Consider the following 18,863-nt stretch of genomic DNA (forward strand, 5'->3'; position numbering starts at 1 on the left):
GTCACTAAAGATAAGCATAGCAGCAGAAGAATCCTTTTTGCGAGATATAAAACAAGACTGAGTTTTAGAAGGGTTGAAATCAACTAAGTTGTCTTTGACCCACTGGAGAATTACCTGGAGATTCGGCATTTAAGGAATTGGTAGCAGATTTTCGAGAAGTTGAAGCTGATTGAGCAGGACAAGGTTTCTCAAAATGGAAAGTGGAATGCAATGTGCTGTCATCGGCAAAACTATAGATAGGATTTCCAGTCAATGGAAGAAGGTCATTAATATACAAGAGGAAAAGAGTGGGGGAAAGAACTGAACCTTGGGGGACACCGGCATTAGCGGAGAAGTTAGAAGTTATATATTTTGCATAATAATTTAATTTTTGTTTCTTCAGAGTTATGTTTTATGGAAGTAATCTTGTAAAGGCACAATAAATGAGAAAGCACAAAAAATACTTCTTGCTTTCAATTTATGAGGTTTAATCAGTTTGATATCTATTTAAGGATAAAAATAAAACTGATTCGCAATAATCACAATATCAACTGTTTTTAATCGCCATTGCCATAAATCTCAACATAGGACTTATCATCACATGAATCATAAATATTGTTTTTGTGGTACACGTACACAAATGTGGACCCTGTAATTAGAACATGTTAAGACTGCTATTCTGCATTCACTCACTGTGTGCAGCAGATCTCAGAGCAAAAAGCATGGGCTGACCTTACAGTCCACAGATCATAAGGTATCACACTATATTGTGTTGGTAAATTGCATGCATTCCAATGGTTGGTTTGCCTGCTTTGTGGAATGAAAAAATTTACTTAAGGAAAGGGGGGGGGTGGACATGTAACTTTTGCCACAAAATCCAACTAACTCAGTCAAGTTGTGAAACACACACACACACACACACACACACACACCAGTACGCAAATAGCAACACTATTCACCATGCTACAAAGTGTGAAGAATCTTTTTAGACAAACAATGTGTTTTGAGCTAATCAAAACAGCTGTAGAATTTTCTTAATTATCATGATCATAACATGCATGGATAATACAGAACTAAATAAATAAATAAATAAATTTTCTGTTTATACTCCGTGAGGACCAAACGGTCAGAGGAGTTCACAAGATAGACAGAATACAAGAAACAGCATCATATTCAGCAGTCATGGGCTTGAACCCCGGTCATTCAAGGCATGTGTACTTATGCACCCACGCACCTGACCACTAGGCTATGGCAGCCTTTTTTTTATTAAATTCTACTATCATTCTATTTTATTTCTTAGGGAATTTATGGAGTAGTGTAGATTTTAATTCAATCTGTGCATGTGCATCAATTCAAAGGACTCTCACCATATTTCAATTACAGGGTAGTTAACAAGTTTTCTTGAAAAAAAAAAAAACTTTGTTCCTGTGACATGGATCTCTTGTATTGTGAAACCATCACTGTCACATACTACAAATAAACAGCACTTCACAAGATAGAAGTATAATGCTATCTATGAATAACATTAAGGGACCCTGTAATAAGGAACCAGATTTTACCTTTTTGAAACACAACAAAATTTAGAAACTTAATGAATTAAAATAAATTATAGCCCTATGTTTTAAAGCATAATTTGTTTTTTCATCCAGTATCTTGTAACTTGTTTAGTTAAAAAAAAAAAAAAAAAAAAAAATGTTCAGGTACAAATCACTAGAAATTAAAACCTGATAAATTCTCATGACCACAGATTCTCCCATCACTAACTAGATGCTTGGACAGCAAACTTGATTGTTAGCCAGAGCCTGTGGCATTTGTAAAAGAAAAAAGATTCCTTTCAAGTTAGCAGATTTTGCATGTTATGACACTATTGATATAAATTGCCTTGGCATTACACCAATCATTATGCAAATCAATGTGAATAAGAATTATTAATTTTATATATTGAACCAACCTCCATAAGTCTATCTTCTAAGATGGAAACAATTTGGTCCTTTGTGTAAGGCTGAAAATGAAGCAACTGTGGTTTACAACCACAGGCTTGTAATCTAGGAAGTACTCTATCAGTGAGATCACACGCATTAGCAATACCTGTAATTAAAAAAAAAAGGGGGGGGAATTTCAATTATAATGCAGCAACTTACATAAACAAAAGATATGTATTCAATTCACATGTATTAAATAAATTTTACAATTATAACTGCTTACAAATTAGTCAGAGTCACTTATATCAACTTAGAGATATATGCTATGAAAGAAATGACAATGAATTTTCCCAAAATGGTCATATGAGATAGATTTCTTTCATAAAATTTAATCATTTACAATATAGCTGTTTCTGATTAATCTCATTAATTTCCCATTCTGATTTCAATGAATGAAAATCATAGATTAATTTTTCATGAATTTCTTTTTTTTTTTTTTTTTTTTCCAGCACCCAATTCCATAGATAAAGTCAGTCCTCGTATAACACTTGTTTACATTACATGAATTCGATCATACACGATTTATAAATATGGGAACGATATCTTATATAACACGAACTGAATTCGCTTATGCACGATTCGCCTTTGTGTTTACAAGAAATGGCAGTCGAACGCAGAATCACCCCAACTGAAAGCAACACGATAGGAATAAAGAGAAGATTCTGAAAATGTATTTATGTGTTTTGTATCAGTGAAGGGGAAACACATTTCACCATAATAATGTAAAAACCAACACAATTCCAGCTATCGGTATAATCGCAAATGCAATTAGATTGAGTTTACTACCAGTTTATAACAGATTCCACTAGCAGAAACGCAACTGGAAATTGTTTTTATTATTTTATGGTAGTAACCGCTAGAAATGTGCTTTAGTAAAATGTGAGGTGTTAATAGTGTCTCTCTGCCTTTACGGTGTTGTTTATTCAGTTGCTACACACGCGCAGCTTTGATTATGTGTATCAAGCATGCCTCCTCGTTTTGTAATTGTGCTTTATTCCCTAAAAATGAATAAAATACTTAAAAGGTGTGAAAAGAAAGCGTCCTGGTGAAGACACTGCAGATTCAGAGAGAAAAAGAAAAGCAATATCGATAAACAGAGGCGGACTGAGTCAAAAATTCTTGCCCGGGAAAATTTGTAGTGGCCTCATACTACGGTTTATGGCCAAAATCACACCGGCTTCCGGGGTTTTCCCAGTATGGCTTATGGCCATCCGCCACTGTTGATAGCGAAAAAATATGAAACTGTGAAACGCTTTGAGCAAAATGAAAGACCATGTGATATTGCACTTGCTACAGACCCAAATTAGGCAACGCCGAGAATTACAAAGAATGCAGAGAAAATAAAAACAACTTTCATAGCAGGAACAACTCAAAGTGTAATTAAAATCCATTAGATTAAGACACAAAGAATTGGAAGAGATGGAACGGCTGTCAACTGTTTGGATAGAAAATCAAACAAAAAACAAGTTTGCTTACCATGTGATATTGGTACAATGCTACAAATGTACAAATGCTACAATGGATAAAAGGATGGTTAAGTGGGAGAAGACAGAGGGTGGTAATCAATGGGTGCTGCTCTTCTTGGACTAATGTTATTAGTGGGGTCCCACAGGATCCGGTGTTAGGTCCACTGTTGTTTTGTATATTTATCAATGATATTGATGAAGGTATATCGGGCTTAATGTCGAAGTTTGCACATGATACAAAGGTCGACAGGGTTGTTAATGACAGTGTGCTACTGCAACAGGATCTAGATAATTTGGGCAGATGGGCTAAGAAGTGGCAACTGAAGTTTAACCTTGACAAATGCAAAGTACTGCATATGGGTAGAAGTAACCCCAGAGAAACGTACCAACTGTGTGGTACTACACTTAAGGTGGTAGAAAATGAAAAAGACCTGGAAGTAATTGTGCAGGCAGTTATGAAGTTTTCTGAGCAATGCAGACAGGCTGCCAGGGCAGGTCATGGGGTTTTGTCAATGATATATAGGAATTTTGCTAGCAGGGAAAAGGAGGTGATTATCCCTCTGTATAAGGCAATGGTCAGGCCACGCCTTGAGTACTGCGTACAGGTGTGGAGGCCTCATTTTAGGAAGGATGTAGATTTACTTGAGCGTGTACAGAGAAGGGCAACAAGATTGGTGAGGGGAATGAAGGGATCCTCTTATCAAGAGAGGCTAAAGTTCTGCAAATTGCAGTGGCTGGAGACTAGTCACCTGCACGGTGATCCGATTGAGGTGTATAAGGCCTTGAATGGGTTCAGCATGCTGAATTCTGATGGGATCCTTCCACTTGTTCAGATTATGAACCTAAGGGGGCATAAATTCAAATTAAGAAAGGACAGATGTAGAATAGATGTGCGGAAATTTGCCTTTAGCCAGCGGGTGGTTAATTGCTGGAACAAACTTCCATCTGTCGTTGTGGAAGTTGATAGGTGGAATAAATTTAAGGAGGAACTGGATAGGCATTTGGAGGGAATGGTGTGATTTTTTTTTTTTGGCTGATGCTGCATAAGCTCATACACTTGCTTTCTTGCATCACATGCCACTACTACTACTACTACTACTACCACCACCATAGAAGCAAAAGCATTAGCAATATTTTATTAAGTAAAAAATACTTACGCATTTTATTACGATTATTTATTGTGTTTGGTAATGTTATGGTTACAAATGTGTGTTCAATCTTGGGTGATCGGCACGTAACCCTATTTTTCCCATAGGGCCTGTTGTTTATATTGCACGATTTTGCATTGCACGAGGGTTTCTAGGAACACAACTATCGTGCTATAAGAGGACTGACTGTACTTGATAAATTTGTGGTCTATAGAGCTTGGTAACAAGGTACCTTAGAGAAAATGAATATGGCATTCCTAAGACAGTGCTGAGCAGGTATAGAATATTTTTAGTCAATTTAATTGAATCCCTCTCAAAAATCGGTTTTACATTCCAAGCATACCTAAGATGTACATTTTATTGTAAAATTTTAACTCAAAGTTTGTGAATAAGAATTATTAATTTTATATATTGAACCAACCTCCATAAGTCTATCTTTAAGATGGAAATAATTTGTTTTTAACTCATACAAGTTTTACATTCTGAATTTTACCTTTTTCTTTCTAATGGCGGTAATATAACAGAATCCTGCAGGTCCAAATATTGACATTAATATTTACTAATTTCTGCTCTTTGTATCAATATAAGTCATTTAACTTTCCAAAAAAATACTTGGAATTCAGTGTTTTGCTGCATTTAAATTTAAGGAGATAAATGACTTATTTAGTACGTGTATGAGGTGTAGTTTTAAGAGCAGTAGATGCAGTGGGGAAGAGGGAGTTATAGGCTTAATACAGCTGCCATCAAATATAGTACAATGCACAGAGCTAAATTAGCAGTCAGAGAATGATCTTAAATTCGATGTGATCTGAATTAGAAAACAAGAAAGTGCACTTAACTACTTCATTTATACAAATTAAGAACTAGTAAATTACCTATAAGAATTACAGATGAGTTTCTCAACCTTGGCCATTCAAATAAAGTATAAAGAACTTCTTGATTTTTGCTGTTTAGCTGATCTATTTCATCTAATATCAGTACACTGAAAATTTAAAATAAAGCTCAATATTATTTTCAAAAGCTGTATCATTAATAATAACAAAGTCACATTTCAAGCCCAGTATACTCCACATCTTTTAAAAGGCATGTTATTTAATTAGCCTAATTCAGCAAAAGACTTGTTTTATAATTTTTTAAGCTTATTAATTATTTTTTTTAAAAAACATTAATTATTCATGTCTGGTCAGATGGTCTTCAAAAATCTGAGCAGACATTAAAATGGTGGATGTTATTCTTGCATACCATTTTATTTTGGGATGGTCATGCTTTAGTTATAAGTTAACATACAAACCTTCTATAATTTATACATCTGGTGCTTGAAATTTAAGGAACTAACACAAAAATGGAAATACATTTAATTTTATATTTTCATTCCATTTACGCAAATAAAAATAACCAAATACAGTCGATTCCGGTTATTTGGGACACATCGGGACTAGTGCATTTTGGCCCAATTAAGCGGCTGCCCCAATTATCCGAAGTTTCACATAAATAGTTAAAAATACAATGTACCCTCCCCCCTTTACAATTAGTTCAACTGTACAATCAAATCACATTACGACGAACTCACCATAGTAAAGTACCATCCACTATACGATGTGTAGTAAGCGCTGGTCATTAAAATTCAATTCACATTTGTGAATTGAATTTTAATTCTATTAAACAGCAATTCTAATTAGCGAAAATAGGAGAAATATTATCCACAGGCTATAAAAGTAAAGATATATTAAGCACAAATTTACCCTTTATTACCTTACCAATTAAAAAATTAATACATACTGTAATATGTACATACTAACTAAACTAGTTGACATTTCTGTTCACTGACATTTGTGGGTAGGGGTTAAAATTTAAAACAGTAAAAAGATAAGCAATGAATAACAAAAAACACGCAAATTGCAAGTAACACGATATGCGCAAGTGAGAACGGAGTAACAAATTACGAAGCTTTAAAAATAGGAATGAAGAGAAGATTCTGAAAATTATTTTTTTTATATGATTGAAGATTCCATAGAAGTGTAAACACATTTTACCATAATAACCCACAGAACTCCAGCTGTTGGTATTATCGCAAATTCAATAAGATCGAGTTTACTATCTGTTTATGATAGATTGCACTAACAGAAAAGCCCAATAAACAGGTGACTGCTAATTGTTTTTATTGTTTTATGGTTGTGACCTCCAGAAATCCGACCGAACTATGTGTACAGTCGGAGACAATCGTAGGGTAATCTCCAGTGCTGCGGTCTCCTGCCCCAATTAAACGGCATTTTGTCCCAATTAAGCAAAGTAAACCCTGGCTATTTTCTCGATTGGGTTCTGTTTTTTAAGATTTGTCCCAAAAAGCTGCCCCGATTAACCAGTGGCCCAAATAACCGAAATCCACTGTATTTATAATTTAACAAAACAATCTCTTAACTTTAAATTAAAAAAAAAAAAAACCCCACTAAACTCCAGGTAATAAAAGTGACAAAATTGCATCTCATTGGTTCCTTAAATATAGTACAATTAATATAAAAGTTAAATAGCTAAATAATTTCCTCTTTTTTATTCTTTCTATGCTTTTTTTTTTTTTCACAGTTGGTCTAGTATGCATTATTACACCAGTGGCTTTGTTATTTGTTATTGTTATTTGGTTTTCAGGAGCATTAGCAACTAAGGCCATATTGCTCCGGGGATATGAGGTGGTCATTCCCTGACCTTTCCGCATCCTCCGTATTTGGTGGTGACGGGCTCGAACCCCGGTCTAATCAAGAAGCGTGTGCTATGCACTGCTGCTCCTTCCCACCTGGCTACGGAGGCGCCACACCAGTGGCAAAACACAGCTAGGCAAATATCAGCAGTATCCAAAATAAACCTTCAAAATTTAGTGTTATAACTTTACATTTTCAAATTGTTATAATTATTGAATGATTAAATAATAGTATTATTTAAATATATTAAAATATATTATATGATATTTAAATTTTTATAAAATTGTCTATCATAGAAATATTCACCCACTTACATCATTGATTTTGACTGCACAACCATCTTCTCTACTGCTTTTAGAGATGATCTGGAAGTTGAACAGTTGTCTCCTGAGAGGGCACTTGCTATTCTAATATAAACTGCCGATGACTGTTTTATGCTCATGCAATTTAGAAACACACTTTTAAAATTTTTATGAATCTATAAAATAAAAATTTCAAATTAGAGTTGCTTTATCTCTAAACTCTGACCTCTAGTTCACCAAAAAAGTTTTAACTTGTTTTAATTTCAACATAAACATAAAATAGAGCAAGCTTGTAATAATCTGGAGTGGTTGGAAAATTAACAAAAATTTGAATTTATTCAAATACATATTCATAAAGGTACACTACATTATATTATCAGAAACCCTGGGATAAATCTAAAGAGAAATTAATGTGATTAATTTATCCTGTTTTTTAACATGTTGCACATATTTTGTTCATCAACATTGTACTTTCTTGTTAAAGTTGAAACCTTAATATCTTTTCAAGTTTATTTAAGAACTCAAGTTTTTGTTCAATAGAAAGAACAATCCTTTAACACTTTCACTACAAAACTTTTTTGATGACCTTTTTGACCCAGGATTGAAAACCACAGGATTAAGTCAATCTGGATTGAAAAGTGCAGAGACTGTTTTGAGCTTTCTTTTCACTATGACAGAATTAATCAGTCTCAGGTGAAGGCTGCTTGACAAAAATATCTGGGTTTTCTTCTGTCAAATTAGAAGAAAAAGTTCTAAAATTAGAACTTTGAAGTAAAGTGAGGAAGCAGTGAACATGTCAATGTTTAAACACATTGGAAAAACACTGATGCAATTTCTTCTGTATTTATAAAAATAAAAATACAAAAAACTCCAAGACCATTAAAATTCACCATATAGTTGTAAAACAAAACTGAAGGATTTAATGAAGTAAGAGGTTTCTGAAAAATTCAAAGTTAACATCTACAGGAACATTATAAAATGTAAACAAACAATACTCTCAATGGAGTTCAAGTATTTCTTCTTCTTGTTATCCAACTTAAACTGACTTAATTGGGATCTCTACAGCTTTTGCAAGCTGTAGAGATCCCAGTTAATCCAATGCCTGGATAATCATGAATATACTGAAATTAGCATACTCCACATTAAACCAGAAATAAAGCTACAAAATAAAGAACCATTAATGAAATGACCAAAAAGTCAGTAATGCATTTGGCAATTCTATTAAATGTCATATAGTCACATTAATGCATTTAACAATTCTAACATCTCTACAGTCCCCAACCACCTTGCACCCTACCAAATGAAAACCAACGTTTTTAATCACTGGCCTAATTCATTCCTTTCTCACTGCCAGAAGGCCCAGAACTGCAACAAGTATTGATGTCTCAATGGAAAACACTTCTTACAATACTATTTTATACAAAAAAAAAAAAAAAAAAAAAAAAAAAAAAAGAAAAAAACAAAGACAAAACTGAATTTATTTGCTAGCTGTGGTTCTGGGATAACATAAAGTGTCACAAAATATGCACAGCCCACTGATTGCTGCACTTGTATATCTGTTACAATAAAACAGTTGTAATGAACTTGTAAATCTTTTGCCACAATGAATGTACAGAGTATAAACATAAATTTAGATTATATCTCGAAAGTGAGGAATAGTGCACATGAAATATATTCTACACAAAGCTGACAAAGAGATAGGCTGGTAAAAATTATTTACAGTCAAATAAATATAAAAATATAAAAAAAACTGTAAGTAATAAAAAAATATACAAAACAACACACCTAACAAAGTTAAATTCAGGGCTATATAACATAGCCCTCTATTTTTAAAGTTAAAATACAGGGCTATATAATATAAATTAAAAGTACATAAAATAAGAAGCACATACACAGGTAACTTTTGAAGGGTACATACCATCTTTGTCAAATAAAATATCTGGTAAAATCAGAATATGTGATGTCGCTACATACTCATTAGACCAAAAACATCAGCAGTGAAGCAGAGCAAGTGTGTAGGAGTGAGAAACAGAAAGAACCATTTTGCTGAAATTATTTTACCACAGTAAGATTAACAGTTATAGAGTAACAATATATTTGTGAAAGTGTATGCCACATTCCTCAAGTGGTTAAATCATTATTAGGAGTCATACATCCACAAATCAGCTTGTCACTTGCTATTGTTCTTATACTAACAATAAATTCTTCAAAGGAATTTACACCAAGCTTCCTCAATTTCTTCAATTACTGTCATACCCAGTTATCTACCACAAAATTATAGCGAAAAGGTTTTTTTATTTTTGAATTTCTCAAAAATTCAAGAACTTTGAGATATTTTATTCGAGCTTGAATTACATTTGATCTAGAACAAATTACAAATCGGTTCTGTCTCAAAAGCTTGTTCTTTAAATCAAGCTTTCTGAACACATTTTTCCATAGAAATATGATAAACAGTGGTTAGTTCCTCTGAGTAAAACCTACAAAAGCTGTAATCCATGACATAGCTAAAATATTATGCATTTGCAATGAAAACTAGAAGTCAATTGTATTGCAATTAACAAAACAAAAAAAAAAAAAACAAACTATAAAAATGAAAAAGAAATATATATGCTGTTATATTTTACTGATATCACTATTATTTTCTTTAAAGAGAAACGCTAAATGCAAAAAGAAATATTATACACAAAATATATCTACCCAGTTTTGCACTGTGATGCAATTGTCATTCCTTTGCTGATAATCATGCTGATCATCATCTGCAAACTTGAACATTAAGCCTGATATACCTTCATCAATATCATTGATAAATATACAAAACAACAATGGGCCCAACACCGAACCCTGGGGAACTTCACTAATAACATTAGTCCAGGAAGAGCAGTGTCCATTGATTACCACTCTATGTCGTCTCCCACTCAACCATCCCTTTATCCATTGTAGCAACTTGCCCTTAATGCCATACCACTCCAATTTGTACAGTAGTCTTCCATGTGCAACAGTATCAAAAGCTTTACTGAAATCCAAGTACAGTCGATTCCAGCTATTTGGGACACATCAGGGCTAGTGCATTTTGGGCCGATTAAGCGACTGTCCCAATTATCCAAAGTTTCATGTAAATAGTTAAAAATACAATGAAACCCCACTTTACAATTGGTTCACCATACAATAAAATTAAGTTACGATGGATTCACCATAGTAAAGTACCATTCACTATATGATGTGTAGTAAGCGTCGGTCATTGTGATCATGTTTGTGAATTTTTTTTTTTTTTTTTTGGTAGTTGTTGGCGCATCGGCTTCTGTGGCCATAATACACCTTCCAAGGTTTTTGCAGTACTTTGATCCAAGCCCGAGGCAGGCACTTTACCCACGTTTGTGAATTGAATTTTAATTGTAAACAGCGATTCTAATTAGCGAAAATAGGAGGAATATTATCCACAGGCTATAAAAGTAAAGATATATTAAACACAAATTTACCCTTTATTACCCTTACTAATTAAAAAAGTAAATGATATGTGAAAATCGAAAGAATATAAGTGATAATTGGAATAATTAATACGTACATACTAACTAGTTACATTTCTGTTCACTGACATTTGTGGGTAGGGGTTAAAATTTAAAACAGTAAAAAGATAAGTAATCAATAACAAAGAACACGGCACACACAAATTGCAAGTAACACAATATGCGCAAGTGAGAATGGAGTAACAAGTTACGAAGCTTTAAAAATAAGAATGAAGAGAAGATGCCGAATATCAATTTTTTATATGATTGAAGATTTCATGGACTGTAAACAACATTTCACCATAATAACCCACAGAATTCCAGCTGTCTGTATTATCGCAAATTCAAGAAGATCGAGTTTACTATCCGTTTATGATAGACTGCACTAACAGAAAAGCCCAATAAACAGGTGACTGCTAATTGTTTTATGGTTGTGACCTCCAGAAATCTGACCGAACCACGTGGTACAGTCAGAGAAAATCATAGAGTAAACTCCAGTGATGCGGTCTCCTGCCCCAAGTAAACGGCATGTTGTCCCAATTAAGCGAAGTAAACCCTGGCTAATTTCTCGATTGGGTTCCGTTTTTTAAGATTTGCCCCAAATAAACGGCTGCCCCGATTAACTGGTGGCCTAAATAACCGGAATCCACTGTATACAATATCAAAATTATTTTTTGCATCCAGTTCCTTTGTGACCACGCCTAGTATCCAATCAAATTGGTCAGACAAGACTTCCCCTTGACAAAGCCATACCGTGTCCTGAATTATTACTGCAGTCTTGTCTAAATGATCCTGTCAAGGGTAAAGTTGCCCTACAATAGAGTTTATTTTAGTTTATTGTTATTAGTGCTATTATTTATTGTAGGGCACTAATAATCCAAAGCATCTGTACGCAGGCTATGACTTTCACAGCACGAGATCCTCCTTCATTATACAGTGTGGTGTAACATGTGATATGTAAAAGGCTTCTTGAATACATATCTAAAGCTTGTTAGCTGAGACTATATGATGCTGGGCAACTTTACCTTTAAGCAAATAAAGTTATCAAATCCAGGCTCCGTGGTGGACATTACAATTTGAGTAAAGACTGCCTGATCCACTGTTTGGGAGAAATGGCATTCAGGCAGTCTTTACTGAAATTGGAGTGTCCACCACAGAGCCTGGATTTGATAACTTTATTTGATTAAAGAATCCTCTTTTCTGCAACAGTGCTTCACAAACAATAAACCAGTGTACTACATAAGAAACAACAACATCTCCTACATTATTATTATCCATCTTTAATGTCTCCTCTGCAGCCAGCTTATGAAAAGGAGACTAAGCTAGTCTCCTTTTCATGTAATATTAAAAATTTTAAGGGAAAAAAAAAACATGTACAAAATCAGTTTAGCAAAAAACAGTTCAAAAACAAGTCTTCTCATTTAATCTTAAATTTTCCTGAAATCCAGCCCCAAAACTTTCAAATATATATGTGTTAATCTTTTCACTAAATATAGCTTACCTTTTTAGCTTCCAGTATATGAGTAAGACATACAGTTTTACCAGTTCCAGGGGCTCCTGAAATATATAAACTGCCAGCTTTCTCAGCATCTAAGTGATGGTCCAGAAAAGATGAAATTTCAGCTTTTTCTCTATCACGACACAAAAGATGAGAAGGAAGTGATGTGTGAAGAGCTTCTTTAGCTTGTTCATAACAAGACACTAGAAAAGCAATAATTATCAAATTAAATATTTTTCTTATTCTTGATAAAATTTGCATAAGTTTTTCCAAATTCAGCTCTCACATTTTAAATTTTAAACTACGCAAAGATGGAAGTTACATGCAGATTGCTCTTTGATCAGTCTGCATGAAACTTCTTCCTGTAAGGGGGCAAAGTGGGGGTGAAAGTGAAGCGAGTACTTGTATACATCATTAACATGGATCCCCCTAATGACCTCCATCTCTGCTGTATATTACAATAAAGATATTATTTTAAAATATTACTGTTTAAAAAAATTAAAGTTTGTTGTTAAGACACGTTAATCTTATGGTTATCCCAGTTGTCATGCATTTTTGTGAATACATGCTTTGTTGTTTAGAATATCTATAGGAAAATCGATCACGATTTACAAACTTTTGGTTTATAAACTACTTTTCGGGACTGCATGAAGTTTGTAAATCAGGAGATTATTGCATTGTGCTTTTCTTTCTCGTTTAAAACAAAGGAGCTTAAAATTTGGATAATCACAGTTTCTCATAAAAGCAGTACAGAAAACAATATATTTTTAAGACACTCAACTAGAAGTGAATGAAATAGGTATTTATACTACCAGATTTATCAAAATACCATAGGTCCCTGAATGAGAAGCAAATGGGCTATCTGAATTTTCAGATTAATGCAGAAACAATTCTTCTGATTATCAGTGATTATAGAATATTATTTTGTACCAATTGCTTCTAGTTGGTACCAGTTCTCATGATGGCATTTTGTTAATCTCTTTTGTTGGTGGTACTGCCCAACAGCATTTTGAAAGGCACATTTTATCCTTATTTTCAACTCTGTGAGAATGTATGAATGCCGATTCTATAAATAAATGATACTTGTGAAACCAGAACCACTTCTACTCAGATATCAGCTGATGGTTGAGAAGTTAATCCCACCATTACTACACTGGCGTGCAAAACTTAAGGACCAGTCAGGGTTTTCACTAGCTTTTCATAGGAGTGGCCTGGATATGGGAAAAGCATACCAAAGGAACCTCGTAAGGTACAGAAATGAAGGAAACAACACTGACACAACAGAAACGAAACGGTACAGAGGGACTATATTCAAAAATGGCAACATAGCACTGGCTGCCATGATACAGATGCAGTGCTGCCAAAGATGGAACAAAGGGAAGAGCTGATCCTCAGTAGGAGATATAGCCACCCCTAATGTTGATGCAGACTTTGCACCGAATGTCCATACTTAGAACAATGTTGTTGGTAAGTTCTTGCAGTAACATTGTCCATTCCTTTGTCAGCGCCATCTTCAGCTAGTGAACATTTTCTGGTGGGTGTGGAGGTGCCACTAGGCATCTCCACAGAGCATCCCATATGTGTTCAATGAGATTTAGATCGGAGGAAATGGGCAGGCCAATCCATACAAACAATGTCCTCACTTTCCAAAAGCATATCAACAGCGTGCAGTGCGATGGGATGTGGCGTTATCATCTATAAACACGAACTCGGGGCCAATGGCACCTCAGAACAGATGCACATGGGGAAGGATTACCTCAGTATAGTACCATCTTCCAGTCTGTAGTTGTGTACGTCCATCCAAGATCGGGCAGTTGAGGTGTTCTCGCCTCCCCAGACGAGAACACCTCGACTGCCATATCGATTCCTTTCAGTAATGTTTGTGGGGTGATACCATGTGCCAACCTTTCACCAGATTAGCTGATGTTCAGAATCGCTGCTGAGACTGAATCTACTCTCATCAGTAAAGAGTACCTTTCCCCATTGCACTGCTGTTCAGTCCTTATGTTCAATGCATCATTGTAAATGGTGTCTCCGATGGGCACGTGTTAAAGGGACACAGCGTATTGGCCGTCGGACAAACAGTCCACCTTTGTGGAGTCGCTTGGCCACAGTAAACCGCGATATCCTGCATCTCGTGCAGCTGGTTTGCAAAAGGATCCCGTTGTCTGGTGTCGGTCCCTCTTGGCTTGGCCTGTAAGAGTATATAGCAGTCATCATTGGCCGTTGTTTTTCTTGGATGACCACCACTGGTCCTTCAAACAGCTGTACCTGTCATTCCGAAAGTCGATGCTATGGGCGATACCGAACTTTGCAGCCACACTTCTCACTTATTCGACCCACCCCGGGTAAAGTCATCCAGATGTTGTCTACTGGCCATTTCATTGTCTGTAGCACTGTATGAAACCAATCGAACATTTGTAACAATCGTGCTCACCATTTGGTAATTTGCACATAATTTCTGCTTTTACCTGTTTATGCGAGCCCTCTCATCACGATTCAAATTTTTGCATGTGCACCAGCTTTCTACTAAACAGCCACAGTTATGCAAATTGCCACAGGCTGTTTTGTTTGATTTTGCGGTTGTAATCTTTAGAAAAAGTGTTGGTCCTTAGGTTTTGCACACCAGTGTAGTTTGCAATATTAATTTTTTTCTTCTTCTTCATCCAATGTCATACCTCTACTAGTGGCATAACACACATTTTTTCAGAAGCAAACCAAATTAATTTAATTATTCATTTCCAGATGTGCTTCATTGGTAGTTCCACTCTGGACTATACAGATGCTAATTCTTATATATATCAGAATAATTATAATTCAGCTCTAATGCTAGATACAACTATGTAAAGGCTGAAGATTGGAAATATGTTGTTGAACCCACATGTTTCTAGACGAATGTTGATATTCCAAAGGACCAATACTCATGATATATATCGAGTATTGGTCCTTTGGAACCATGGTTTTTAAAGTAAATTTTTTCATTTTGCATAGTTCATTTAGAAAACTGCATTTCAAGAAAAATTAAAGTTCATTTGTGAACTAAGTTAACAAAATACATTATCTGCAGTCAGGGCCATGCAAAGGTACTTGGAGGCTCGGATGCAAAAAGGGTTAATTTCATTTATTTATGTTGGGATTTTGATGGCTCCCTCGACTGGGGGGGGCTGGTGTGGCCCATCTAATGCACCCCCCCATTTGCACAGCCCTGTTTACAGTGTTCAGCATGATTTCACTAATGCAAACGATCTACAAGCTGATGAGAAGCCAGAAGGCTTTGAAACAGTTGTCTGGAAGACATCAGTTTTTTAAATGTATAACAGATTCACCTATTCAGTTGATGACATGCAATTTAAAAAGATATTAGCAACTTAGTCAGAACCATGGATAATATTTGTCTCTAAAATGAACATAAACCCAAACCTTAGTGCCAAGGACTCTGCACTTGGTCTTTAATAAGAGCAAAAAGTCTCTCCCTGATTGAAATCAAATACAGATAATGCATACGAATTTTGATTTTATATTAACAACTGTGTTGAAATACCCCTGTAATCCAACAGTATTAAAAAATTAATTTCCAAAAACAATTGAAAAAATTTCAAAATTTTTTTAGTTATTATTTTTTTGTAGCTTCTTAGTGCTTTATATTGGCACAAATAAAAAAAATGCAAACCTACTTCCTTTACAACTTGAAAATACAGGGAAAGCAGCTGCATATACTTATATATCCCTAAACACTTGAACAGTACTGCTTCTTGAATGTTACCCAGCATTATTTGTATATGAAGTAAATGCAAAAAACAGCAGCAGTAAAATTTACACTAGTTATGACATGTACTCTGCACAACAAATGAACAGAACCAGCTAATGATGATTTTGAAGCCCACATAGAAAATCAAACAGATATTGATTTTGACTTCAGCATTCAGATCTTTATTGAAAAATAACATTAACATATATTTCAAAAACAACACAAAGGTGACCAAAATTCATAAAAAAATTCATAAACATTTAATAAAATATAAAAACATGTTGTCTGTAAATTTTTACAGTTAGTAGGTAAACATTAACATTATATATAATAAACAAAAACACTTGTGAAAGTACCTACCATCCTTTCTAAAAAGTTCCAAACTTGCTTTCCTGCTCTGTAATACTTGGCTACAGCTGTTTTCTTCAGTATCATAAAAAAGTTTCCTGCATTTCTTGATAAGCAACTCCTTTGGCCTTTTGGGTGGTGAACAGAAGTCATCACCTACTCCTACAAAGTAAAAAAAAAATAAAAAAATAAAAATTTCATTTGTATTTTTCAGTCAATAATCTAGTGTTACTACCAAATTGGGTGAGATAAGTTCCAAATAATAATGAAATCTTTCATGTAATGCAGGATTAAATTTCCCAGATTTGTGCAACAAAAAGAAAAAGTGAAGGAGCTCAAAAATGGTTTTAATTTTATTCAAAGTAATCACCACCTGACTGAATTCACTTATTACACTGTTGTAAAAGTTTCTGAAATGAGTCAGCAAAGGCATCCAAACAGATGACGTTCATTTCAGCAGTTACATTTTTCTTTATGTTCTCAACATCTTGAAATCTCTATCTTTTGAGGGCAGTCCACCTCAGGGAAGAGGAAGTCAGCTGCTGCTAGATTGGGTGAGTAGGGTGGATGGTTGATCAATGCCATGTTTCATCAGAAATGTCTTCACAACAAGTGCAGAATACACAGGAGCACTGTTGTGCAACAAGAACCAGCTGCCTTTCTCTCCAAATTGCAGCCTCACCTGAGAAATATGCTTCAATAGTTTTTGAAGCACTTGTATATAGAATGCAGCATTGATTCCTTCCCTTTGGTTACAAATTCCTTCTGAATCACACCGTTTTGTTGAAAAACATGATCAGCATCATCTTGATCCTGAACTTCTCTAAATAAAACTTTTTAGGCATTGGTGATAATTTTGAAGTCCACTGAATGCTCTGACACTTCATCTCTGGATTATACTGATACACCCAACACTCATCTCCAGCAACAATACAGTTGAGGAAATTAGGATTGTCTTGACAAGTCTGGGAGCAGTCTTCACATGATGGTGCTCTTTATTGCTTCTGCTCATCTGCAAGGCTGTGTGGCACAAACTTTGCAGACCTTCCTTTTTCCTAAATCTTCATACAGAATTTGACGAATCATCTCCTTATTCACATACAACTCATAAGCCATCATTCTGAGGATCAAACGATGATCTCTTGCCCCAAGTTCCAGAACTTTTGCAACTCCTCATTTCAAAAGTGTGAGAGATGACCACTTCTGGGAACATCCTCATGTCCATCTTCGAACTGCTTATACCATTCAAACACACTGGTATTTCTTAAAGTTTCATCACCATAAACACTTTTTAACATTTCATAAGTCTGTTCGAGATTTTCCAAATTTAAAGCAAACTTTGATTTTCATTTGTTGCTCCATTGCAAAATCATGACATAGAACATTAACATTACTAACAAAAGTAGTTGTTACTTGCGTCTATTGAAATGCAATTGAGCAGCAGCCTGGAAAGCAAGGCAATGGGAATTTCCAGGACTGCTGGGAGTCATGGTGGAACAAATAAATACATGGGTTGTGTTAGGGTAACTAAGAGTAGAAACAGGTGCGTGTATACTTGCATATACACCAATGCTAGGAGTATACTTAATAAATTTGATTAGCTTGAAGAGCTATTCAAGACATCAAAGGCAAATATTGTTGGGATATAAGAGACGTGGTGTCACACAGACATAAGCAGTGCAGAATTGAAATTTGGGGAGTGCAATGCATACAGAAAGGGTAAGGACAGGAAGGAAGGATGCGTTATGCTGTTAGTTAAGAAACACATAAAATCTAACGAAGTGTATCTAATTGATGTTGGTGGACAATGCAATGTTGAGTCTGTTTGGTGTGACATAAGCACTGGGAAAGGAAAAATGAGAGTAGGTGTGTGTTATAGGCCTAATGAATCTGATGAGTATAATGAGCAATTGTGCAGAAAAATAGAATGAGCAAGGAAATCAGATTGTCTTATAATGGGGAATATTAATTTCCCAGAGATTGACTGGAATTTGTGGGTTGATCACTCACACACTAGCAAGGCTTTTGTGTATTTATTGGATGATTGTTTTCTACAGTAGCATGTTCGGGAGACAACTAGAGGGAGTAATACTCTTGATCTGATTATCAGTAGTGATTCTTCATGCATGAAGAATCTGCAGATAAAGTAACCACCAGGTGGCAGTGATCACAGTATGCTGAAGTGGGATTTACTCT

The 18,863-nt window shown here is 35.0% G+C and overlaps 1 protein-coding gene across 1 annotated transcript in view; it reads right to left on the bottom strand.

The window, feature by feature from the left end:
- Cdc6 (Cell division cycle 6) overlaps positions 1 to 18,863 on the bottom strand; it is a 70,381-nt gene that overhangs the window by 36,910 nt on the left and 14,608 nt on the right. Inside the window, exons 4-8 of the mRNA XM_090387868.1 lie at positions 16,680 to 16,829; positions 12,575 to 12,774; positions 7,583 to 7,746; positions 5,451 to 5,557; positions 1,931 to 2,067 (exon numbers count right to left, since the gene is read on the bottom strand). Of these exons, the coding sequence (XP_090243994.1) occupies positions 1,931 to 2,067; positions 5,451 to 5,557; positions 7,583 to 7,746; positions 12,575 to 12,774; positions 16,680 to 16,829 (758 nt within the window). The remainder of the gene's footprint in view (positions 1 to 1,930; positions 2,068 to 5,450; positions 5,558 to 7,582; positions 7,747 to 12,574; positions 12,775 to 16,679; positions 16,830 to 18,863) is intronic.

This window comes from Mastigoproctus giganteus, chromosome 13, assembly GCF_048544385.1.
Source record: "Mastigoproctus giganteus isolate SK-2022 chromosome 13, ASM4854438v1, whole genome shotgun sequence".
NCBI classification, from domain to species: Eukaryota; Metazoa; Arthropoda; class Arachnida; order Uropygi; family Thelyphonidae; genus Mastigoproctus; species Mastigoproctus giganteus.